Below are 26,415 nucleotides of genomic sequence, written 5' to 3' on the forward strand. Positions count from 1 at the left end.
AGAGGAAAGAAAATAAATAAATGTTTATTTATACTTATATGCTCTACTGTCCTCAGAAGTCTTCACGAGAAGTGCTCTGGGGACAGATGTAAGAGAGAAGGCTTGCTTTTCACTGTGTCCTTTTGGGCCTTTTGAAAATGATCCCCAGCACTGCAAAATAAGTAGAGGAATTAGGAACCACAATTCTAGACACATGCACCTGTGTAAGTTTAGAATGATAGCAAGCCAGTGCTGAAAGGATTTTAGAGATTCTTTAGACACCTCATTTCAAACCTAAAGAAGCTGAAGTCTAGGGAGGTGAAATTTTTTTCTTTGTATTTGTGTGATGGATGTATTAAAGGCAGACTGGTTTCCCAGGTTTCTTGACTATCCTCTTCTAAAAAGTGGACACTATGTACTTTGACATCTTAAATCGGGTTGAAATGTGATTAATACATTGATGTTATTTTTGAATGCAATATCTGTCTTTGAGCTTATAGAGAATGCCTCCTTTGTGAACCTGTATTTTGGAAGACATCAAGTACAAGACTTGGCAAAATCAGCCTATCAACGAGCAGGAGTTTTACAGTACTTTCCTATAGCTCTAAGCCTGTGTGGGAAAATAATGCAGTTTATGGATGTCAGGAATGCCATTCCTTCATTTGTTTTAATGACCCCAAGAAACTGGAGCATTCTAAGTATTCCATTCACTCCATTTGGCTTTCAGAAATTTCCTAGGAAATAATGCTTGGCATTCTTCTTGGGTCTTTTATAAGTCTTCAGTGCTTGTTCTAAAATACGGCAGCTGTACCCGAGGTTTTAAAGTGACACACCTCCTTCTCAGGGACCCCAATTGTACTGTACAGAGGTAGTCATTGTCTAGTGTTATATCCCACACCCTGGGGATGCATACTTAAGGATGGTATTTGTGTATAATAATTTGTGTCTGTGACTACCTTTTCATATCATTCTTGCTGCTCCCAAGGTAGAAACTGATAGACTGACAGAATGTCTGTTCACTTGCACTGTATGGTGTTTCTCTGTAAGTAGGCAGGAAATAAATTCCTTCCTTCCTTCCTTCCTTCCTTCCTTCCTTCCTTCCTTCCTTCCTTCCTTCCTTCCTTCCTTCCCTCCCTCCCTCCCTCCCTCCTTCCTTCCCTCCCTCCCTCCCTCCCTCCAGGGATTGAACCCAGGGGCGCTTAACCACTGAGCCCCATCCCCAGCCCTTTTATATTTTATTTAGAGACAGGGTCTCTCTAAGTTGCTTAGGGCCTTGCTACGTTGCTAAGGCTGGCTTTGAATTCGCAATTCTCCTGTCTCAGCTTCCAGAGCTGCTGGGATTACAGGCATGTGCCACCATGCCAGCTAGGAAATTTATTCTTTTATTAAATAAACAACCTAGTCATGTAGGCAAGAAAAATGATGTTTATAAGGCATTTTGTAAATTGTTTATATTTAGTAGTTCTTGCTTTTAGCAGTTTTTGAGCGCCTGTGTAGTATTTAAAAAACAACTTTTAAGAATTTTAAGCAGCTATTTTAAAAATAGGTTAAATGGCCAGGCATGGTGACACATGCCTGTAATCCCAGCGGCTCAGGAAGCTGAGGCAGGAAGATTGAGAGTTCAAAGGCAGCCTCAGCAACTGTGAGGCACTAAGCAACCCAGTGAGACCCTGTCTCTAAGTAAAAATTCAAAAGAGGGCTGGGGATGTGGCTCAGTGGCTGAGTGCCCCTGAGTTCAATCCCTGTTATTAAAAAAAAAAAAAGGCTAAATGGCTTTAAAACTCTAGGAACTGAAAGTACTAGTTCTGGGCCCTATGATAATTTATTGATTTGCTTTTAATAAGTTACTTCACCTTATACTTAACTTTACTCATCTTTTAAACATTTTATGGATCATTGTGCACAAGCAGGTATGACATCTGTTCTTTAAAATATTCTGGAAAATATAGTAGACCTCCATTTATTTGAGAATCCAAGCAGATACAAATAATTATTCATTTTGATGTTGGTATTTTATTAAGAAGGGACACATACATGATGAAAAAGGGCTTGTCTGTAGAACTAGTCTACAGGGCATATCACAGATTTGATGGGGTTATGTGGTCCTTGTGCCACCTGGGTGCCAGCAGAGCTTTCTGGCCATAATGGCAGTGCTGGGGGACTGTTGAGGGCTAGGGCTTTGCATTGTTGGAAATGAGGTTGTTAGGTACATTACTGTGTGGCATTCTCCAGAAATTAGCGACACGTCATCATACATAGACTAATCTCTTCAAGGGAAATATCTCCTGATCGTTAACCTGGGGTGTCTGGAATACACCTACCCCCTCAGCAGTGGAATCGGGGGCCTGGAGGGTGGGTGGGAAAAGGGGGCAGGCTCCCGGAGCTGGGGCTTTGCCTATGCATGTATTGCCCCTTGGTCAACCTCACCCTGACTGGGAGATTCTGAAACTTGTTTCCCAAATCACTGTCACTTTTCCTTTTCTTAGTTCCAGTTCCACACTTATATGATAGACCACTTGAAATACTCGGTGGTCGTCACACTGCGCATGCTCAGAGACCAGCCTCCCCACCCCTCCTGTGCTTCCCTTCTTCATACTCCTCTCCATGGTCTCCTTGGAGGCAGATTCCCCACTGAGCCAGTCCCTGAGCAGTACGTAGTACTCCTGTGCCCTGGCCCTACTCCTTGTCCTATTGGTTCTTCCTGGGATGTATCTGAAAATCTGTCACTTCCTTCCAACTCTATTTTCCTACTGCCCTTATCATTCTGAACTTGAATTACCACAGAAACCTCCATCACCAGGCCTCTTCCATCTCAGTGCCAGAGTGACCTTTCTGAAACCCACATTGCCATTTCTAGGCTTCAAAAACTTCAGTGACTGGGCTGGGGTTGTGACTTAGTGGTAGAGCACTTGACTAGCATGTGTGGGAACCAAGTTCGATTCTCAGCACCCATATAAATAAGTGAATAAAATAAAGATCCATCAGCATCTAAAAAAAATATTAAACACACACACACACACACACACACAAAAAAAAAAAAAAAAAACACTTCAGTGACTTCCCTGTTGCTTTCAATCCAAAGTATTTATAATTGGACCCTGCCTTTTTTACCTCTTGGCCCTCATTTCTTTTTTTTTTATTCTCTCTCTCTCTCTCTCTTTCTCTCTCTCTCTCTCTCTATATATATGTATATATATAGAGAGATAGATAAATGTACAGTATCTTTATAAAAATAAATAAATGTGGTTCTGAGTTCGAACTCAGTGTCTCACACATGTGACGCAAGCGCTTTACCACTGAGCTACAGCCCCAGCCCCTTGGCCCTTATTTCTCAAAACATTTCTTTGTTCTTTCTGTCACTGGTCCATTCTTTTCATTTGTTTAGCAAACATTTGTTGATTGCTTATATGGGTCAGACTCTTTGCCAATATTATTAGGTGTGAGGCAGGCAACAGAACAGATTTTTAAAAATTTTCTTTTTCTTTTTGGTGGTGCTGGGGATTGAACCCAGGGCCTTGTACCTGCTAGGCTGACACTATACCACTGAGCCACATCCCCAGACCCAGAACAGATCTTTAGATATTTCATTGCCTCTCGAAGTTAATCAGAGCAGGCGAGGTTAACATGCAACAAATTTGACCTGAAATCATTGTTTTAGCACTCTAAGAGTTTTATTGCTTGTTACAATGCCTGTCAGTCATGGGTTTTAAGAGGCTCTACTCCACACACACACACACACTCCTCTGTACAGGGGCCCAGGCTTGTAGCTCCACCTACTGGACCTCCCAGTGTCCTTGGGTCCTGGGGCAAAGGAGGAGAGAGACTGGATGGGCTTCTTACTGCTACAGTCCAGTGGTGACACCTGTCCCTTCTCACATTTCATTAGCCAATCTAGTCACATGGCCCCACCTAACAGCAAGAGAGGTGGAAATACTGTAGGCAAGAACATGGACTGTTTGGTGAGCATTCTGGTCTCTGCCAGTTAGTGACATGTAAGCAGTTGCTGACTTTAAATTCTTAAGGGCTGAGACTAGAACCACTTTGCTTTTGTGTTATAAGCACATGGACACACAGTAGCCATTGAACGATTTTTGTTGTTGTTATTGTTGGTGTTGAATAACTGTTCTTGAGCTTGGATTCAGCTTAAGTCACTTCTCTTACTATCTCTCCACCACCTCCCCGAAAGCCTCAGTAGGTGTCTCTTCTCTTCCCATGATGCCGTGGTGGTGCCCTGTTCATAACTCAACCAAAGCATTCCCAACTCTGTATAATTATGCTTTTTTTTTCTTAGTCCACTGGATACCTTTAGAGCAGGAAATATGCTTTTCATGTTCTTTAAAAAACTTGCTGGACATGGTGGCAGTCTGGGCAACTTAACAAGACCCTGTCTCAAACTTTAAAGAGAAAAGGACTGGGGATGTTGCTCAGTAGGAGAGCACTTGCCTAGCATGTACAAAGCCAGTACCACCAAAAAAAAAAAAAAAAAAGGAAAAGTAATTAAGAAATAAAACATTGCTGTATTTCTCTCTCCCTCCATTAGATTTATCATTCTCACTTTTTTAAAAATTCTTTTGTTGTACATGGGTGTCGTAGTTGATATGATGATCTTCTTTCTGTGTCCACATGGAAAACAAATTGTTCCTGCCTTGTTGATTCCTGCCTGCTGTATACAGTCACTATATCATGAGCCTAACAGTGTGTTTATCCATCTCTGTGCTGTCACCTGTCTCAATGACTAAAGCTTCATAAAGGTCTGGTTCTTGGTTGACCGTACTCCACTATGATCTGTCTTAAAATTGCAGTGGTTTTAATTTCTGCATCTCCAGTCCTGGCTTGTGATAGTGCCTATTGAATATATTTTGAACAAATGATAAATTCTAGCATTCCCCCCTTAGCACATTACTTTCGGAACCTTTTAGGAACTTTGTCACTTAATTTATTTTTTAGACTATTTTGTGTGTCGAAATTAAACTTCATGATAAGAATTTAATGTTCAAGGCCCTGGGTTCAGTCCCCGGCATCTTCCCCCTCCCCCAACAAATAATTTACTGACCAGAACACCGTTTAGCATTTTACAAGGCAGGAAGGAGTAAGGCCCTGCCTAAGTAAACAGCTTTCTCTTTTGTTTTGGGGTTTCTGGCAGTAAGTTTTCAACAGGTTGTCAAGGAAACTTACTGAGGAGAGCTATTTACCAGTAATAGTGTTTGCTTTGAAGTGTGACTAAAAGTAATGAGGCGTTATTACAGATAGTCTTACTTCATAGTCTAGCTTTGAATGTGCGAAGCAATAACACAAGCTAGATTTACCAATTACTCTTTCACAATGATTGAAATTTAAAAATTGATTGGTTATATTTTATGTCAGAGTTTTCCTTTTCTTTGCTTTACCTTTGAAATGTTCCCATTTGGACTAAGCCTTGGCTGAATGGACCTAGTCAGCCTTTGAAGTCATGCTTAGGTTTAGAAAGGCTGGAAAACATTTTTCTAGGAGGCAGGGGAAGAGGGACTTTGTTGTCATTTATATAACAAATTAGTAAAGGATTAATTGATTTTACTGCTTTTTCTCATCGATTAGATTGCAGACGTGCTGCTGGGATTGCAGGCATGTTCACCATCACACCCAGCTCACGATCTGAAAACTGGGTTTTGAAAACTTGAGATGAAATTCATGTAACATAACATTAGCTGTTTTAAAGTAAATAATTCATTGATATTTACTGCTTCTTATCTACTTTCAGAACACTTTGGTCTCCCTAAAATAAAACCTGTGCCAGTTAAGCACTTGCTAACCATTTCTCCTCCCTCCCAGTCCCTGTCAACAACCAGTCTGTTTTTTTCTCTATGAATTTACTTGTTGTACATATTTCATATAAATGGAATCATTTTGTGTCTGACTTCTTGTAGTGTAGTGTTTCCAAGTTTATTCATGTTGTGTGTCAGCAGTTCATTCTTTTTATGACCAAATAATATTCCATTGTGTGAATATGCTGCTTTTTTTTTCTTTTCTTTTTTTTTTTTTTAAATACTGGGAATTGAACCCAGGGGCACCTAACCACTGAGCTACATCCCCACTCTTTTTATTTTTTATTTTGAGGCAGGGGGCAGGGTCTCACTGTTGCTTAGGACCTCACTAAATTGCTGAGGCTGGCCTCAGCCTCCTGAGTCTCTGGGATTGCAGGTGTGCACCACCATACCCAGCTATATTTTGTTTGGATATCATCCTCTTTGATAGACATTTGGGTTATTCTGAATAGCACTGCTTTGTACACTTATGTGCAGGGTTTTGTTTGAGTTTTTATTTTTAGTTCTTTTGTGTATATACCTAGAAATTACTAGGTCATGTGGTAATAGTTTTGTATGTGTGCAGTGTTGGAGATATAAAGCCAGGGCTTCCTACATGGCAGACAAGTGCTCTACAACTGAACCTTATCCCCAGTTCTGGTCATACAGTAATTTTATGTTAACTTGTTTTTTTTTTTTTGGTACTGGGGATTGAACCCAGGAGTGCTTATCCACTGAGCTGCACCCTCAGCCCATTTAATTTTTGAGACAACATCTCACTAAGTTGCCCAGGATGACATCAAATATGCGATCCTCCTGCCTCAGCCTTCCAAGTTGCTGGGATTATAGATATGCACCAGTGCACCCAGATTATGTGAATTTTTGAGGAAACACCGAACTGTTTTCAAAATTATTCACAATGGCTGAATCATTTTGCCTTCTACCGGCAATGTACAGTTTCTTCATATGCTTGCCAGCACTTGTTGTGTCCCTTTTGTTTGTATTAAGGCTATCCTTATGGGTATGAAGTATTGTGATTTTACATTTCCCTAATGACTAAGTCATGCTGAGCATCATTTCATGTGTCTATTAGCCATTTGTATGTCTTCTTGGAAATGTTGTCTTTTGTTGAATTGTAAGAGTTCTTTTTATATTTTAGATACTGTGACTTTATTAGACTCATGATTTGCAGTTATTTTCTTCTGTTCTTTTGTCTTTTCACATTCTTTTTTTTTTAAGGTGGTTACAGTATCTTTATTTTATATTTATGTGGTGCTGAGGATCGAATCCACTGCCTCATGCATTCTAGGCAAGTGCTCTACCACTGAGCCACAGCCCAGCCCCATGTCTTTTCACGTTCTTGACAGTGTTCTTGGATGCCTAGAAGTTTTAAATTTTGATAGAGTCCAATTTGTCATTTTTTATTTTGTTATTCATGCTTTTGGTGTCATATTCAAGAATTTGCCAAATCCAAAATCATGAAGATTTAATCTTTATGTTTTCTTTTTTTTTTTTTAGTTTCAGCTCTTAAATTTAACTTTGGTTCATCTTGAGTTAATTTTGTATATGATCTGAAGTAGGGGACTCTTTTTTAATGGCAAAATTTCATGGAGCCTCTGCGTTATACTGTGAGTATTCTTTAATTGAACATACATACGTACCAACAACAACAACAAAAAACTACTGTGGATTTCATAGAAAGTGAAATTATTCTGCATTGTATTAATCAAAGCAGAACTTACATAGTTTTTTCAAAATACTACATGTAAGACATTATTTCTTTCAGTTTGTAACAGATATGGGTTCATGCCCTTTCCCTAACTTCATGGTCTCCACTCAGTTTGCACATCACAGGTGTTGTAGGTGAGAATCGGGAGAATCTGCCATGGCAGGGAAACAGGAATTAAGGATGAGGATAGAATTTCCAAAGCCCCTTAATTGGAGAGACCTCAAGGGGGAGAGAGGCAATGACTGGAAGGTCAGTGACCAGAAGGCATTGGGGTAAATGGGCCAGAGAGGGCAACAGAATGACTGCAGAGCAGAAGTGAAGAGCTCACAGGGAAAATGGCTTAGAACAGGGAGGCCCAGTCATCATCATCAGAGAGGAGATTCAGGAATAGTTAAGCATTCCTTTAGTTTTAGAAATAATGCCAATCCAACTCTACCTTCCAATTAGAGTCCAACTGACTTTGCTTAGCATCTGTCCCAAAGTTGGGAAGGGAAAGGAAGTAGAGACATTTAAATTTTATTTCAGCTGTGATCAGAATACTGGTTTAAGTTTCAATTACTAAAGCTGTATTCTTTTTTCTTTAATTAGTGAAACTATATTTTATGACAGTGTTTGGTATGTGGTTTGTTTAGTTTTCTTTCCATTAATAACATTTCCTAGTTTAAAAAGTCCGGATTTATTTCCTCTGAGAGAATGATAAAAATAATATTCTGCTTCTCCCATAGAGGAAGGTTCTCATTACACCCTTAGAGCTTAGAGAACAGGATGGTGAGCTACATTGGCCTGTGGCCACCTGATAGAACAAGAATTTGGACACACAAGAGGGAGAACTGTGGACGGAAAGCATTGGACCATGGTGGCAACCACAGCCAAGGGTGCCTTCCGGCAGCTTTCTTGGTGCTTACAAGCCCTTTAGTAGCATTTTTTAAAGTTGTCTTTTGGTAACTTTGTCAGGTATATGTTCAGTGGGCTTTAGAGAAAGGGACAGGGAGGAGATGAGACTGAGGACTGAGTCTGAGGAGAGGTCAAGCAGGTACCCTTCTGTTTTTACTAGGCAGAGTGTCCTTTTGAAATGAAACAGAAACCTATCTTATAAAAAAGCAATTTGGAGAGGCATAAATAAGGAATGGGTCTTAATTATAACTTCAGTGTTTGTGGGGTTTAAACTACATTTGTCCAAATGTCTTTTAAAATTTTTAACCCTTTCCGTGTGACCTCTGTGACTTCAGGTGCTGCTGGTGAGCAGTAGTCGCCATCCAGACCGATGGATTGTCCCTGGAGGTGGCATGGAGCCTGAGGAGGAGCCAAGTGTAGCAGCAGTCCGTGAAGTTTGCGAGGAGGTATGTACTGAAGCAAAGGGCGCAGCTGAACCTCGTGACCATGAGCCTGTCCTATCTGTGTGATTCTTTATTGTATCACCACCCACTGAATAAGCATACTTAAGATCACAGAGATACCATCTAAGGTTACCATGTGTCTTCTTGATTAAAGGAATGATTGGGTGTGACGTGGTAATGTTTATCAGACACTCATAGTAGTAGTAACTATATCCAGTGATACCTGACAGTCCTTTGTGACTTTCCATGGATCTCCTCCAACACTGCCTGTTACCTGTGGCAGAGGATCAAGTATCAGCCCTAAGAAACAAAACAGTCTGCATTAGTATAATAGCTCATTCTCATTAACCTTGGGATGAGGAGGAAGAAGAGACCCTTTTCTCCTGTGCTTCCTGGATCCTAGCCATGAAATAAATGGTGGCTAAAGCAACAGTTCTGTTAGCCGGAGCTGGTAATGGTGCAGCTTGAAAAAATGACAGCATCTTCTTTTTTATTTAGTCATATGGTATTCAACATACATGTAGTAAGTTCCTAGGCCATAATATAAGATTCTTCCAAATAAACAGAAAAAGTCAAGTCATGGGCCCTTAGTTCCCATATTTCATGATTTTGCAGTCTGGAGGAAGCTGAGAAACAGACTGAAATTTAGAATCAAGAGGAAGGAACTGATGTTTCTCCATAGCCTGTTGTGGCAACACCATGCTCTGCTCTGCCTATGGTATCTCATTTAGGACTCATAATTAATTGTATAAGGTTTATTGTCCTCATGTTCTTACCCTGGCACACATAAATCCCTTTCCTTGTTCTAGAGGGCATTTAAGACTAACATATAAAGTGACATTAGGGCTAGTCTACATTCTACATTTGTTTTGGGTCTAGCTCTTGTTGAGGTCCCCTTAGACTAATTGTATCCTAAGAACATCCTAGGATTTCTCATTGCAAACTCCTACAGGCTTACATTGGCTTATGTCTAACTCATTTTATCTTGTATTTGGTATCTGTAACTGGATTGTAATCTCCAAAGGCAAAAATCATATTTCCCATATAAAATTCCCCTCTTCCTGAGCCTAATACACATACTAAATAAATAAAGAATAATATTAATACATAGATCTGTGCTAGATGGAACAGTGGCTGGAATAATGCAGATTCTGAAGAAATACCCAAAATGGAAATGATTAGATACAGGAAATGATAAACATCAACAGAGTAGACATGAGAAGGCGTTCTCACAGTGGCTGCTGAGGAGACTAACCTGGTGGAACCAAATGGAATCCAGAGGGTGTATGATGAAAGGAAGTCAGCCATGGAAATCTTGGTTTCTCATTCTGTTAGTTAAAAGCTACGTGACCTGTGGAAAAAAAATAGTTTTAAACTCTCTGAACTTGGCCCCTCACTTGAATATCTTCCTGTTTACTCCACCATGGGAGGAGGGGAGATAGAGTGAGGTTCAAATGAGAACATGAGTATGAATGTCCTTTGTAAATAATATGTGACTCTTATCTGTTAAGATGTATGCAGGGGAAAAGAATATGTCCTTATTATTCAATAACAGGTTTATCATATCACATCACAAGTCCCAGGTTGGCTGACTCAGCGGTACCAAGAGCCCCGGGCTTTCCCACCTTTTTGTTCCACCATCCCTGGTACATTGTATTTTGTTCCTGAGCTCCTCTCCTTGTGGTCACCATGTGGCTTCTCCTGTTCCACCTTCACATGCTCTTCAAATACAGGATAAATAGTTTTGCCTTAGGGGGTGTCTCTTTTTATTTGGAAGAAAGAAACCTTCCCTGGGAATACCCCTGTAGACTCTTTATGTTTGGTGGTCCAGAGTTGCTTCATAAGCCCATGCTTAAACTAGGCCCCAGCAAAGGGAATGACAGTTCTGTGTACAAACTGCTAGCCTTGGGCTGGGAGTGTGGCTCAGTGGTAGAGTGCCCCTCCAGCCACATGAGGGACTGGGTTCAAACCTCAGCACCACATAAAAATAAAATATAGATATTATGTCTACCTACAACTAAAAAATAAATATTAGAAAAAAATGGTAGCCTTTACTGACTAGGGTTTCAGAAGCCTTTTAAGACTTGAATATAAAACAATTTAAAAGCATAACCAATAGAAGATAAAATCTTTATCTTGTTAAAAATACTTATATTGCAATGTGACACTATATCCTCATTCTATAGTGTAAAAGAATGGACAGATAATATATACTTTTAGAGTGGAAAAATTCATTATGCAGGTCAGACAGTCTGTGTTGCAACTACTTAACTCTGCCATTGTAAGGCAAAAGTAGCCAGAGATAACACATAATACATAACAAAATGGACCTGCATTTCAGTAAAGCTTTATTTATAAAACCAGTGATGAAAGATTTTTTTTTAAAGTTGTTTAAATAAAAACAGAAACGGTGAGAGCCTTTGAAACTCAGTGTGGCTGCTCCACCAGCACTGTCTGTGTCACCATTTCTTGTTAGAAACAGAAAACCTCAGGCTTTACTCCAGACCTAGTCTCCAAATCTGATTTTACTTTTGTGTGTGTGTGTGTGTGTGTGTGTGTGTGTGTGTGTGTGGTGCTGGGGATTGAACCGACGGCCTTGTGCATGTGAGGCAAGCACTCTACCAACTGAGCTATATCCCCAGCCCTCAGAATCTGATTTTAAATAAGATCCTCAGATGATTTGAGAACCCACTGTATTAGAATATTGAATTTGTATAAAGAAGTGTTCTGAGAATTCCTCTCCATGGGGTGTGGAGAGAACTTGCTCTGTAAGGGCTGGATTCTGATTGGCTGTTTGCATATCCATTGTAGTTCCTTTGGGACATGGTGAGACTAGAACACTCAAAAGTGCTTTTCCCACACTCTCCTCAGTCTCAACTAAGTCTCCCTGGTGAACTGAGGTTTGCCCGATGTAAAGCACTTGCACAAGACGGCTTAAGGTAGTCACAAGGAGAGAAGCAGGTCAGGTTCTGAGGGTAGCCGGCCCATCCTTTTGGTGACACACATTTTGACAGAGCAGATGTGGTCTGAATTGGCAGCTATAGTGTCAGCTTCCTGATTTGGCTGGTGCCTTTTGTTTGGCAGCTTCCTGGTCCATCCTTAAGGGAGCAGCTCCCTTGGCAGCCCAGTCTGCAGTGTGTTTTGGGGTGTTGTTCCTGGCACCTTGCCTAGCAGTCTGTTTCTTCAGCTCTCCCAATGGTTCTGTAAGCTGTTTTTATTTATTGCTTGACAAATTCTTCTCTTGAACTAATCAGATTGGTTTCTGTTGACTACAGTTAAGAATCTTGACAATTTATTAATTGGGTCTTGGGTTTTTTTGGTGGTAAGTTTTTTGAATTCATGATATTTTCTGGATATAATCCTCTTTTAGAAGAGTGACTAGCAAAGATTTTTCTCTCATTCTGTAAGTTATCTTTTTGTATTCTTTTTAAATTTTTTTTTATTTTTTAGTTGTAGTTGGACAGAAAGGTATTGTACATTTTTTTAAATTCATTTTTATGTGGTGCTAAGGATCGAATCCAGGGTCTCATACATGCTAGGCTAGCGCTCTATGCTGAGCCACAACCCCAGCCCCTCTTTTTATATTCTTAATTGCTTCCTTTGCTATGCAGAAGATTTTTAAATTGATGCCATCCCATTTACTAACTCCTGGCATTTTTTTCTGAGCTTTAGGGGTCCTGTTGAGAAAGTTGTTGGAATGTTGACACTACATTTTCTTCTAGAAGTTGCATAGTTTCTGGTCTAACTTATAGATCTTTGATCCATTTTTAGTTGATTTTTGAGCAGGGTGAGAGAGAAGGGTCTAGTCTCATTCTTCTACATATGGATAACCAGTTTCCCTGGCACCATTTATTAAAAAGACTGACTTTTCTCCAATGTTTGTTTTTGGCATCTTTGTCAAAGATCAGATGACTGGGTTTGTCTGTGTGTCTTCTATTCTGTACCACTGCTCTATGTGTCTGCTTTTATATTAGTACCATGACTTTTTATTTATTTGTTTGTTTATTTGAATGTGAGTGTGTGTGCTGGGGATTGAACCCAGGGTTTTGTACTTGCAACTGAGCTGTATCTCCAGCCTCTATGAAGTTCTTGTTCCTATAGTTCTGTAGTATAATTTGAATTCTCAACAATTCTATTTTTGTAATGCTTGCTTGGATTTGACATCTGTCCCAGGAAAGCTGGCCTTAGTTGTTGTTACTATTGCTGTTTGTTTTTTGTTTGGTTTGGTGTTATATTTGAATTAGCTTGCATTACAGGAGTACAGCTAAGATGTAGAATAGATAATAACAGTTATTATGTCATTGGTTGCAATAGGAAATGCAGTGAGTGAGTATGGAAGGATATAGGGTACTATGCTTACCATTTGTTCCTTGGAAATTTGTTTTTTTTTTAAAGAATTTTTTTTAATTGTTGATGTACCTTATTTTATTCATTGATCTATATGTGGTGCTGAGAATAGAACTTGGTGCCTCACACACATGAAGCAAGCGCTCCACCACTGAGCCACCACCCCAGCCCGTTCCTTGGAAATTTGATTCCGTTCCTCTGTGGGTAAACGGAAGGATAGGGAGAAATAGAAATGAAGTGTTTGTTGGGCTGGGGATGTGGCTCAAGCGGTAGCGCGCTCGCCTGGCATGCATGTGGCCCAGGTTCCATCCTCAGCACCACATACAAAGATGTTGTGTCCGCCGAAAAAACTAAAAATATATTAAAAATTCTCTCTCTCTCTCTCTCTCTAAAAAAAAAAAAAAAGTGTTTGTGAAACAAGGAAATAAAATATGCAGCACAGATCATTAAATTATATTCCTCATATACTTAATGTCTTACCTGCTATTCATTATCCTATCTTGAAGTGAATCCTGATCTTGAGATTAAGCCCCTCTGCCATTCTCAGCCCTTATGAATCCTGCCTAACCTTACATATTTTTTTCTCCTGCAAACAAAGGAGAGTTCATTTCATCATACCCCATACTTTATTTCAGAATCATTGAAAGGATAAAGAAATGTTAACTGCTTTGATCCTAAATAAATAAAATGTTGTACATACAATAAAAGTTACAATTCTTTGGCTTACAACAAAATAGAATAGAGTGGGAGGCTGAGTCAGGATGATCACCAGTTCAAAGCCAGCCTCATCAATGGCAAGGCCTTTAGCAACTCAGTGAGACCCTGTCTCTAAAATAAAATACAAAATAGGGCTGGGGATGTGATGTGGCTCAGAGGTTGAGTGCCCCTGAGTTCAATCCCCAGTACAAAAAAAAAAAAAAAAAAAAAAAAAAGAATGGAGGGTAGTTTTTCCAGGTCCACATCCATCAACAGAGAATTAGCCTTGAAATCAGGAAAGATCTTTAAAAAAAAAAAAAAAAAATTTTTTTTTTTTTTTTTTTTTTTTTTTTTAGTTATAGATGGACAAAATACCTTTATTTTATTTGTTTATTTTTATGTGGTGTAGGGGATTGAACCCAGTGCCTCACTCATGCTAGGCAAGTGCTCTACCACTGAGCCACAGCCCCGTCCCAGGGAGGATCTTGATAGGTATTTTTTATTGTCCTTTAAGACCATGTACCTGTAAAATAGAAAGCAATGTTTAGAAATTCAGTTTTCAAAATGTTAATATTACTTTAAAATATAGTCAAAACCTAAGTTCTTCTGTGTGCTTGAAGATCTTATTGTTTTGTTTTTAAGCATAGATTTTATAATTGCTTTCAAAAGTCCTTATAAACTGTTATAAATACCTATAACAGTTAATTGATAACCTTCACATTTCAAATGGCATTAATTATTTTAGTGTATGTGCTTTTGAAAAACTTCATTTGTCTGATTTAAACAGAAAACTTACATAGCTCTTTAATAAAAAAAAAAAAAAACAAACTTGTGACTCTTAAACTTACAAATGAGTCCAAGACTCCTCATCCTGCCTCCTCTTTTTTAAGCACTGGGGATTGAACCCAGGGACATTATACCACTGAGCTACATTCTTAGTCTTTTTTTTTTTTTTTTTTTTTAGTTGTAGTTGGACACCATACCTTTATTTTATTCATTTTTATGTGGTGCTGAGGATCTAACCCAGCATCTCGAATGTGCTAGGTGAGCGCTTTACCACTGAGCCACAACCCCATCCCCTATTTCTTTTTTTTTTTTTTCTATTATTTATTTTTATGTGGTGCCGAGGATCGAACCCAGGGCCTTGCACGTGTTAGGCAAGCACGCTACTGCTGAGCCTGAGCCCCAGCCCCAGGCCAGCATTCCTAGTCTTTTTGAGAGTCTCATTTAGTTGCCGAGGCTGTCCTTGAATTGTGATTCTCCTGCTTTGGTCTCCTGAGTTGCTGGGATTACAGATATGAGTGAGCCCTCTTGCCTGGCCAAGTCTTAGATTTCTTTAAATATTCCCATACTGTATATAAGCTTGTTAAGATTTCCAGCTTAACATCACAAGTTATAAATAAATTATTCAGTAATACTCTTTTAATGTGATATTCTAAGAGCGCCAGTCTAACAAATAGGTTGATTCTTACAAACATCACAAAATCATAAAATGTGTCTAGGCTCCTTCCCTTTTTTTTTTTTTGTTTTGTTTTGTTTTGTGGTGCTGGGGTCTGAACCTGGGCCTCATGCATGTTCTAGTCTCCTTAACACAAAAAATATTTTACTGTTATTTCGATTCACTTAAACATTTCTATATGTAATTCTAAAATAATATTTCTAGGATTGAAAGATGTTTGCTAGGGGCTGGGGTTGTGGCTCAGTGGTAGATTGCTCACCTAGCATTCTTGAGGCACTGGGTTCAATCCTCAGCACCAAATAAATGTAAAATAAAGATATTGTGTTTACCTAAAACTAAAAAATAAATATTAAAAAAAAAAAGAAAGAAAGATGTTTGCTCACTAGAAAAACTGATCTTTTCTTTTCTTTCCTTTTTGCGGGGTGGTACCAGGGATTGAACTCAGGGGCACTCGCATGAACCACATCCCCAGCCCTATTTTGTATTTTATTTAGAGACAGGGTCTCGCTGAATTGCTTAGTACCCCACATCTGCTGAGGCTGGCTTTAAACTGGTGATCCTTCTGCCTCAGCCTCCTGAGCCACTGGAATTACAGGGGTGTGCTACAGTGCCTGGCTGATTTCTTACTCTTTAGCTGTGCTCACAGTGGTGAGGTCATGTGATATAAAAGCAGACAACCCTGCTTAATTAAGTACTGCCTGCTGCAACTTCACCAAGGCTTCTGTGTATGTGGTAAAGGTGTTTATTCATACAGAAAAATGTTTGCAACACGTTTCTAAGGGATCAAAGCAGGATAAAACAGGATTTATGATGTGAAACCATTTGGTGGGAAAGAAAAGGGTATATCCATTTGTGTAAACAGCATAATAATTAACACTTATTACACACTTACTGCATGTGAGTCTGCTCTAAAGCATTTTGTATGATGCAGTGACATTGTAACTGTTATTATCTACATTTGACAGGTGAGGGGAAAACACTAAGGTTCAGTGAAATTAAATGATCTGCCCAAATTGTGCCTTGTACTCACAGTAGGACTTGAAGCCAGGACCTCTAGCTTGAATAACTGTTCTCCTAATGCTGTGCTCCTTGAAAGAATGTTTACCAGAATGTTCACATTGGTTATCTTTCGGTCAGCTTGTAGGTTATCAGATTCTCTGCATTGAACATAAATTTTGTTACTAGAAAAAAAAAATTCCTGCCAGGCACTGTGGCACATGTCTGTAATCTCAGTGGCTCAGGAGGCTGAGGCAGGAGGATCACAAGTTCAAAGCCAGCCTTGGGCTGGAGATGTGGCTCAAGTGGTAGCATGCTCACTTAGCGGGCGTGAGGCACTGGGTTCGATTCTCAGCACAAAAATAAAATAAAGATATTGTATCCACCTAAAAAACTAAAAAAATAAATATTAAAAAAATTGTTTTTTTTTTAAAGCCAGCCTCAGCAAAAGCAAGGTGCTAAGCAATTCAGTGAGACCCTGGCTCTTGATAAAATACAAAAAAGGGCTGGGGATGTGGCTCATTGGTCAAGTTCCCCTGAGTTCAATCCCCAGTACCCCCCCCCCCCAAAAAAAAATCCTATGTAAGCATGAATAGAATGAGATTATTAAGTAGTTTATCATGGCATGTTCAGGCCTAGGTATCACTACTAAACTCTCCCTATTCTTGTTCAACTCAGCTTAAAATATTCAGCATATTGGCTGAATTCAGAAACATAATTTGAAACATCTTTAACAACACTTAAAGGAAGAACTGAAAGGTTCTCCTTTATAAACTGCCCTCCACGTTTTAGCTGCTCACAATCAAAATCCTATTATAGTGACCCTCACAGGGTTAGAGGGACCAGACTTTTTCTCAGGGCCTGCTGTGAGCCTTACAACAGTGCATTCCTAGCCCGGGGCAACAAAAGCTGTGTGAACATCCATATGATAGTTTCTGTAGTTATAAAAGAAAGGCACCTCATTGTGTGGTCCTTAGGTATTCTTTCTTGCTAAGTTCAATGGGAAAGGTAAAACCCTTATCACAGGGGAAAAGAGAAGCTGGCTCTGAAACCCTCTGCCTCTGTTCTGGTTACATTCCTTTCACCCCTTCTCACCTCAGTCAAACCAAGAGCATTATCAAAAAGATAGAGAACATCTGAAAAACAAAGCAAGAGAAAATTAAGTACATAAAGCATTTGTATACAGCCTAATTAGCCTGGGACATAGGCTCACCTCAAGACAATGTGTACTTTGTCTCTCTGAATTCTAACCCTAATGTTGCACTTCTCTGTGCTTCTCTCTTACTACAATACACTTTAATGTATAAAACTCACCATCTTGGAAATTTTTTCAAGTTAGTGCTGTCTCATTATCTTTCCTATACCTCACTATCCTCCCTTAAGCTTTTCATAGACTGTCAGAATTTATGTAAAATGCATGTATGTAAAAATTTCACAGCATGTTTGACTTAATCAGCCTTATTAAAGAAAAAGTTTGAAAGTCTTGATACCTAATGTGATGTTTATTATTAAGACCATTTCCCTTCTTTAGACAAGTTCTTGTTATGTTGTCCTGGCTGGTCTCAAACTCCTGGGTTCAATTACTGTAGTCACTGGGACCAGTGGTCACTGGACTTGTGAACCACTGCCAAGAAGCAAGTTTACATCCCTAATGGGACCTCAAGAGTTCAGAGCTACTGTTTGCTGTGGTACATGCCTATAATACCAGCTACTTGGGAGGCCAAGGCAGGGCGGATTGCAAGTTTGAGGCTACCCTGTGTAACTTAGTTTTTTTTAAGGGCTGGGGATGTAGCTCAGTGGTAGATTGTTTGCCAAGCATGCACAAGGCCCTGGGTTCAATCCCCAGTACCACACAAAAAGAGTTCAGAGTTGCTTCTTAATTATTTTCAGTCCTCCTAATCTGTTTTATGGAAGTCTGACAAGAATTTATTGTAACCCTTCTTGGTCTCATTGCGTTTTCAGATAAGAACATAGAAAATGCCATAGTGAACTTTATTTTAAAAATCTGTATGTTTGGGCTGGGGATGTAGCTCAAACGGTACCACGCTTGCCTGGCATGCATGCGGCCTGGGTTCGATCCTCAGCACCACATACAAAAAAAAAAAAATGTTGTGTCCACCGATAACTGGAAAATTAATATTAAAAAAATTCTCTCCCTCCCTCTCCCTCTCCCTTAGTGAGATCCTGTCTCAAAGTAAAAATAGGCTAGAGATGTGACTCAGTGGTAGGCAGTATTACTGAGTACTCTGCCATATATATAGAGAGAGGGGGGGGGGGAAGGGAGAGAGAGAGAGAGAGAGAGAGAGACACTCAGTTAAGACCCATATATATGTATGTATTGTGTGTGTGTGTGTGTGTGTGTGTGTGTGTATTTAATCCCAATTCCTCTATTATGCATTTCCTGTCCCTGGAAAAAGGTTGGTTTTATATTTATATTATAGCAATCAAGAGGGTCCATATGGTCTCAAAATTGTCTGTAACAAGAAAGCAGAATTTCATGTCTCCTGTTACACAAGAGTATAACATTTAAAGTCTGTGACTACTTGGTAGTAATTTAAGAAATTCTTTTGTCACTTTTTTTTTTTTTTAAGCTCATAAATGTTTAACTGGATGTGGAGTGAGAAAAAGTGAAGGTTCAGTGTAAGCTCAGTATGTGTTTACTTTTTACCAGGCCCAAGCAGTTGTGAATAGAAGGTAGATGGTAGGGTGTCACAGAATTTATCAAAGAAATAACATTTTAAAGCCAGGCGTGGTGGCGCATGCCTGTAATTCCAGTGGCTTGGGAGGCTGAGACAGGAGAATTGGGAGTTCACAGCCAGCCTCAGCCAACTGCGAGGCACTAAGCAACTCAGTGAGACTCTGTTTCTAAATAGACTACAAAATAAGGCTGGGGATGTGGCTCGGTGGTCAAGTGTCCCTGAGTTCAATCCCTGGTACCAAAAAAAAAAAAAAGAACATTTTAAAAATCTAGAACTTTAGTCACAAAATATATGTCATTTAGTAGCAAACTTTAAAATATTAATAATAGCAGGCACAGTGGTGCATACTTACTTATAATCCATACTACTCAGGAGACTGAGGCAGAGGATCTCAAGATTGAGGCCAGCCTCAGCAATTTAGGCCTTGTCTCAAAATCAGAAATAAATTGGGGCTGAGGTTGTGGCTTAGTGGTGGAGCGCTTGCCTAGCATGCATGAGGCACTGGGTTCGATTCTTAGCACCTCATACAAATAAAGTTTATCAACAACTAAAAAATATTTTTTAAAAAACAGAAATATAAAGGACTTGGGGAGGGGCTAGGGTTGTAGCTCAGCGGTGGAGAGCTCGCCTAGCACATGTGAGGCCCTGGGTTTGATCCTCAGCACCACATAAAAACAAATAAATAAAATAAAGGCATTGTGTCCAACTACATCTAAAAAATTTTTTAAAAAGGACTTGGGATGTAGTTCAGTGGTGAGAGCATTTCTCAGTTGAATTCTAGTTTAAGAAAAAAAGAATGAGGGCTGGGGAGGTGGCTCAAGCGGTAGCGCGCTCGCCTGGCATGCGTGCGGCCCGGGTTCAATCCTCAGCACCACATGCAAACAAAGATGTTGTGTCCGCCAAGAACTAAAAAATAAAATAAATATTTAAAAAAAAAAAAAGAAAAAGAAAAAAAGAATGAATTAAGAATATTTTCAATTGGGCTGGGGATGTGGCTCAAGCGGTAGCGCGCTCGCCTGGCATGCGTGCGGCCCGGGTTCGATCCTCAGCACCACATACCAACAAAGATGTTGTGTCCGCCAAGAACTAAAAAATAAATATTAAAAATTCTCTCTCTCTCTCTCTCTCTCACTCTCTCTCACTCTCTCTCACTCTCTCTTAAAAAAAAAAGAATATTTTCAATCATTTTAACATAAGTAAAACAGTTTGGGGAATTAGGAGAGGTAAAGTTATAGACCATATAGGGAGGAGGACAGGCAGTTGGCAGCGTGTGTGGGCTTGGCAAAGTATGGAGAGCCTGCCCTAACCTCACGGCAGCCCCTGCTGAGGCCCCGCCAGCTGTCATGTGGCAGCTAAGACCAGGCATATACACATCCATCCATCAAAACATTGTGTTCTGCACATTGACTATATATAATTTTATTCACCAGTTGTACCTTAATAAAGTTGGGAAGGTGAGGGAAACGTCACGTGGCCAGGTCCTCAGCCGTCTCCAGGGAATCCTGAAAGATGAGTTCTCAAGTGAGATCTCCTGATCTTTCAATGTAGGCAACTAATTTTAAAAAATGTTTTTTCAAAATGTTAAAGTTGCTTATGGATTAAAAAAGCAATAACAACAATAATAATGAAAGGCTAATAATGAAAAATAACTAAAACTTGTTCTTAATTAGGTGAATCAGCTGTGTTCCAGATTTCGAGCTCAAACTGAAACTCCAGCCTCCTAGAAGAAGATAGTTTTCCTTTTTTCATCTCCTAAGTAATAAGTGAAAGCCAATGAAGGTTTTTAACCTTTGGAATATATTTAACAGAAATATTAAAATGAGAAAGTACAGGGCTGGGTTGTGGCTCAGAGGTAAACTGCTTGCCTGGCATGCATGAGGGCACCGGGTTTGATCCTCAGCACCACACGAAAATAAAATAAAATATACTGTGTCCACCTATAACTAAAAAATAAATATTTTAAATGAGAAAGTGCATATGTAGTTATAAATTGATGTAAATTAAAAGAGACCATCAGTTAACCCCATTTGTTTGTTTAAAAGCAGGCTTTATTAAGATGAGCATCTCTGAATTCTCATTATTTAATTTTTAAAGGATTTTAAATACATGAATATGAATTACCAATTTTTAATGTACATGTATGTCTGTTGGACCTATAGATTTATCTTTAACATAGGTATAAAAGTAGGTTGGGCAGGGAGGTGTACACCTGTAATCCCTAGCTCAGGAGGCTGAGGCAGGAAGATTGCAAGTTCAAAGCCAGCCTCAGCAACTTAGCAAGACCCTGTCTCAAAATAAAAAATAAAAAGGGCTGGGGATCTAGTTCAGTGGTTAAGTGCCCCTGGGTTCAATCCCTAGTACCAAAAACAAACAAACAAACAAACATAAAACAGATACAAAAATATATAAAGAATTTTTTTAATATTTATTTTTTAATTGTAGTTGGACACAATACTTTTATTTATTTTTATGTGGTGCTGAGGATTGAACCCAGGGCCTTGCAGATGCTAGGTGAGCGCTCTATTGCTAAGCCACAACTCCAGCCCGACAAAGAATTTTTCTATTTGACATTTAAAAAAAAAAATGGCTGGGTACAAAATAGACATAAATACTTATATGCCAACCATATTCAACATCTTGATCTGGAAACTGAAGCACACTGACATGATGGATGCTGCTTTCCCCAAGACAAACTGCATGTTCATCAGGATCACCATGACTTTATTTTTACTTGGAAAAAGACATTATAAGCTTTTTTAGTCACAGCATTACAAAATACAAGTATCTGCCACCTAGTACACTACATGTACTGATTTTAGTCTGATAATTCTTTTTTAATTTTTTATTCTTTTTAGGTACACATGACAGTACAGTCTATTTTGACATATTTATACAAACACGGAGTATATCTTATTCTAATTAGGATGCCAGTCTGTGGATATGCATAATGTTGAGATTCACTGTAGTGCATTCATATGTGTACATAGGAAACTTTTTTCAGATTTCATTCTTTTTTATGATAGAAATAGCTTTATTCTGTTTTATGCCATCTCTTTCTTTTCTTGTATAGAATCTTTTCTAGAGTTTATTTATGTTTTTATTAGTACATTTTAGTTTTACATGAATAATTTATTCTCTTTAAAGGATTTATTGGGAACTGTGGCATAGTCATAAAAATTTCAAGAAAGCTTTTGTTTACCTAACATGGATTGATTTTTTTTTTGGCTGCAGTAGTGGGTCACTCATTTCATCCCAGCCATTTTTATTTTTGGGGGGGTTTTGGTTTTGTTTTGAGATTGATCGATGGGCACTTCGTACTAAGCCACATCACCAGCCCTTTTAATTTTTTTATTTTGAGACATTATCTTGCTAAATTGCTGGGACTGGCCTTGAATTTGCAGCCCTCCTGCATCATCACTGGGATTATAGGCGTACACCACTATACCTGGCAAACATGGATTTTTTTTGGTGAGGAAGCTTCGTTATTCTGCCCTCCTAGGAAAACAGAGACACAAAAATATATACAAAGAAGTTAAGAGCTTGTTCTTAGAATAAATAAATGTGAATACATAAAATGAACAGAGAAAACATTCCACATCTTGATGTACAAGCTGTTGTGAGGCCATTTTACATTAGAGAACAAACTGAATCCTGCAGACCGCAGGACCTTTCAGGCCTGTGAGTGAATCGGTATTGAATCTTCTGTTTCTGGCAGCTGAGACCTTAGAAAGGACCTGACTTCTCAGTTACAGTTTAGGGATGAAAAGAAACCTTGGCATAGACCCGTCCTCAGTGAAAGGCCTGGCTGAGGTACAATTGTGAAGATCCCTGTGCTCAGCTTTTGCTGTGTGCTCATATGGCCAAGTGAAATTTCAACTCTGGGCCCAGCTCAGGGGATACTGTTTTTCAGAGGAACTCCTCTACTCCACATGGAATAGAAAATGGCAGCTATCTACTCCTATCTTCCTTCCATGTTTACTTTTAGAATTATCTTCAGGAAGATTGAGTTTTGGTGACTATCATTTTGACTTTTGCAAAAACTCTTAGTAGACACTATTGACTCTATGAAAATTGATATTCATAATGTTCTTACATATTTGTGTTAGTGACTATTTTAGTTTAAAAATATAGATAATTGGGGCTGGGGATGTGGCTCAAGCGGTAGCGCGCTCGCCTGGCATGCGTGCGGCCCGGGTTCGATCCTCAGCACCACATACAAACAAAGATGTTGTGTGTGCTGAAAACTAAAATATAAATAAATATTTTAAAAAATATATAGATAATTTTGACTAGGAATATCCACTAGAGTGATGTATAAAAATTTCTCTTTAATAATAGAACTGACCGCCTGTGATCCCAGTAGCTTGGGAGGCTGAGGTAGGAGGATCTCGAGCTCAAAGCCAGCCTCAGCAAAAGTAAAGTGCTAAGCAACTCAGTGAGACCCTGTTTCTAAATAAAGTACAAAACAGGGCTGAGGATGTGGCTCAGAGGTCGAGTGCCCCTGAGTTCAATCCCTGGTACTTGCCTCCTCACACACAAAAAAGTAGAACTGAAAGCTGGCCTCTGTGGCACATGCCTATAATCCCAGGGATTTGGGAGGCTGAGGCAGGATCAAAGCCAGCCTTGGCAACTTAGCCAGGCCCTCAGCAACTTAGCAAGACCTTGTCTAAAAATAAAAAATAAAAATGGGCTGAGGATGTGGCTCAGTGGCTAAGACCCCCTCAGTTCGATCCCCAATGCCAAAATAAATAATAAGTAAATAAATAATAAAAATAGAGCTGAGACTGGGGATGTAGCTCAGTGGTAAAGCACTTGCTTAGCATGCATGAGACCCTGGGTTCTGTTCCAGTACCAAAATAAAAAAGAGAGAGAAAGCTGGATGTGGTGGAATATGCCTGTAGTCCCAACTACCTGAGAGACTGAGGCAGGAGGAGAGCAACCTCAGTGCCAGCCGGGCAACTTAGCAAGACTGTCTCAAATGAAATTAGAAAAAGGGCTGGAAGGGGGATGTAACTCAGTAATTGGGTGCTTCTGTAGCATGAGCAAGGACCTGGGTTCAATCCCAGCACCATACAGCAAACAAACACCCCCCAAAATTATAATCTTTGTAAGGCCCTGATTCTGAGAGTTTTTTTTTAATATTTATTTTTTAGTTGTAGCTGGACACAATATCTTTATTTTATTTATTTTTATGTGATGCTGAGGATTGAACCCAGGGCCTCACACGTGCTAGGTGAACACTCTACCGCTGAGCTACAACCCCTAGCCTGATTCTAAGAGGTTTTAAGTGCTCCTTCAAAGCACTTAGTGATTCTTTTAGTCAGGCCAAGGTTGACCCCTTGATTAAGCTGGTGCTCATCTTAGCTTACCATTTTTCTTATTGTAAAAATAATACATGAAATGAAAAGACAGAAAGCACATTTTTTTACAGTTCCATTGCTAATTATTTGTCTTTTCAATCATGAACCTTTTCAAACATACAAGAAAATCTTTAGTAAAATAAACTATTTTTAAAACTACTATCTTCTAAATATAACATCTTTTGATCTTACATATTTTAGCTTTATCTCTGTATATTTACCTCCCTATATTTTGTTTCAGCATGTAACTGTGCCATTTAAATAAGTATACCAGGAACGTTGGCACATGCCTGTAATCCCAGCAATTTGGGAGGCTGAGACAGGAGGGTAGTAAGATCAAGGCCAGCCTAAACAATTTATCAAGGCCCTAAGCAACTTGGACCCTGTCTCTAAATAAATAAATCAAAGAACTGGGAATGTGGCTCTGTGGTAAAGCACTCATGGGTTAAATTCTTAGTACCAAAAAAAAAAAAAGTTGTAAATGTCATAATCATGATATGTTACCCCTGAATTCTGTTCCAGGTTCACCTTGACCTTTTTTTTTTTAATATTTTTTTTTTAGTTGCAGTTGGACACAATATTTTTATTCCATTTATTTATTTTTTATGTGGTGCTGAGGATCGAACCCAGGGCCCCGCGCATGCTAGGCGAGCACTCTAACACTGAGCTACAATCTCAGTCCCGTCACCTTGACCTTTCTTGAACCCAGACCTGTTATCAGCCATTTCTCTGGTGAATTTCCTTTTAGTAGAAAATGTTGTATAGAAATGTTATATAGACATCAAGGTTAAGGTACTACTCGGTACCATTGCTCCTAGGCCCTTTCAGGAGACAGAAATAAAAAACATTTTTAAGAGTTATGATCTCATGTTAATATTTCTGCTCCAAATTTAACATTACAAGCCTTTTTCTTTCGTTTTCTGTTTGTATCTTAAAATATTGGTTTAATAACATTATTCTAATAACATTATTGTTACTGGCTTCTAAAAACATTGTTTGTTCTAATATAAAGCATGGGACCTTGAGAGATGTAAATTTTAGTGCTGTAAAGCAGCAACTACCAGTAAAATTTTAATTGGCTTGTAACACATGTTTGTGCAAAACACAAAACTAAATAAATTAGATCAGAAGCACTAGTATTTTCAGGAGAAATGTCATAGAGCCTGAGGATAGATTCTCGGTTGTTTAAAATGTTGCTTTTAGGGAGGAGCACTGGTAGGAGTAGACTGGATAGCTCTTGGTGCTGCTTTGTGTCATTTAGGAATTGAATCTGGGTTGCTTGGAATTGGGGATAAATGACAAAGACAATATTAGGAAATAATTGGCAGTAGCAGAAAGGTGTTGCTTAACTTTTTTTTCTAAACCTGGATTCTAGTTTGATTTATTTTAAGTACAGTGGCTTCTTCAGCTCATTTGGGAGCTGTTTTCAGACAGAGAAATAACAAGTTAGGAAACAATCTTAGAATTGGGCAGGGAGATTATTAATTTCTTCTGTGTAGATCTGGGCCCCATAGATACCCTTATTGTGCTGATAAAAAAGGTACTGCTGTGTGGTAGACTCCTATATACACGGTTACCATTCTTCTCTTTGTATATTTGCTAAATGATTACTTAAATCAGTGGTTCTCAATCTTGTCAAACTCGATACCTCCTGTCTATAATAAATGCTTTGTAATTAATACATTCTTCTGTATTAATATTTATCAACTAAAGAAAAGTTCTATTCTAGGCTTAAAGAGTTAAATCCAGGTTTCCCATCTGCATAAATGTGTGGCAAGACTTTTTAAAAAAAGTCCCACAGAACTAATCTTTTTTTTTTTTTTTTTTTTTTAATTTTTTGGTACCAGAGTTTGAACCCAAGGGCTCTTAACCACTGAGCAACATCTCTAGCCTTTTTTTGTATTTTATGTAGAGACAGGGTCTCGCTGAGTTGCTTAGGGCCTCACTAAATTCCTGAGGCTGGCTTTGAACTTGTAATCCTCCTGCCTCAGCCTCCCATTGCCACTGGATTACAGGCATGCACCACTGCGCCC

General features: G+C 39.0%; 1 protein-coding gene across 1 annotated transcript in view; it reads left to right on the plus strand.

Annotated features, from left to right (window-relative positions):
- Nudt3 (nudix hydrolase 3) overlaps window positions 1-26,415 on the plus strand; it is a 103,095-nt gene that overhangs the window by 45,873 nt on the left and 30,807 nt on the right. The window contains exon 2 of the mRNA XM_026383398.2: window positions 8,718-8,828. Coding sequence (XP_026239183.1) covers window positions 8,718-8,828 — 111 coding nt within the window. The remainder of the gene's footprint in view (window positions 1-8,717; window positions 8,829-26,415) is intronic.

Source organism: Urocitellus parryii, chromosome 8, assembly GCF_045843805.1.
Source record: "Urocitellus parryii isolate mUroPar1 chromosome 8, mUroPar1.hap1, whole genome shotgun sequence".
Lineage (NCBI taxonomy): Eukaryota > Metazoa > Chordata > Mammalia > Rodentia > Sciuridae > Urocitellus > Urocitellus parryii.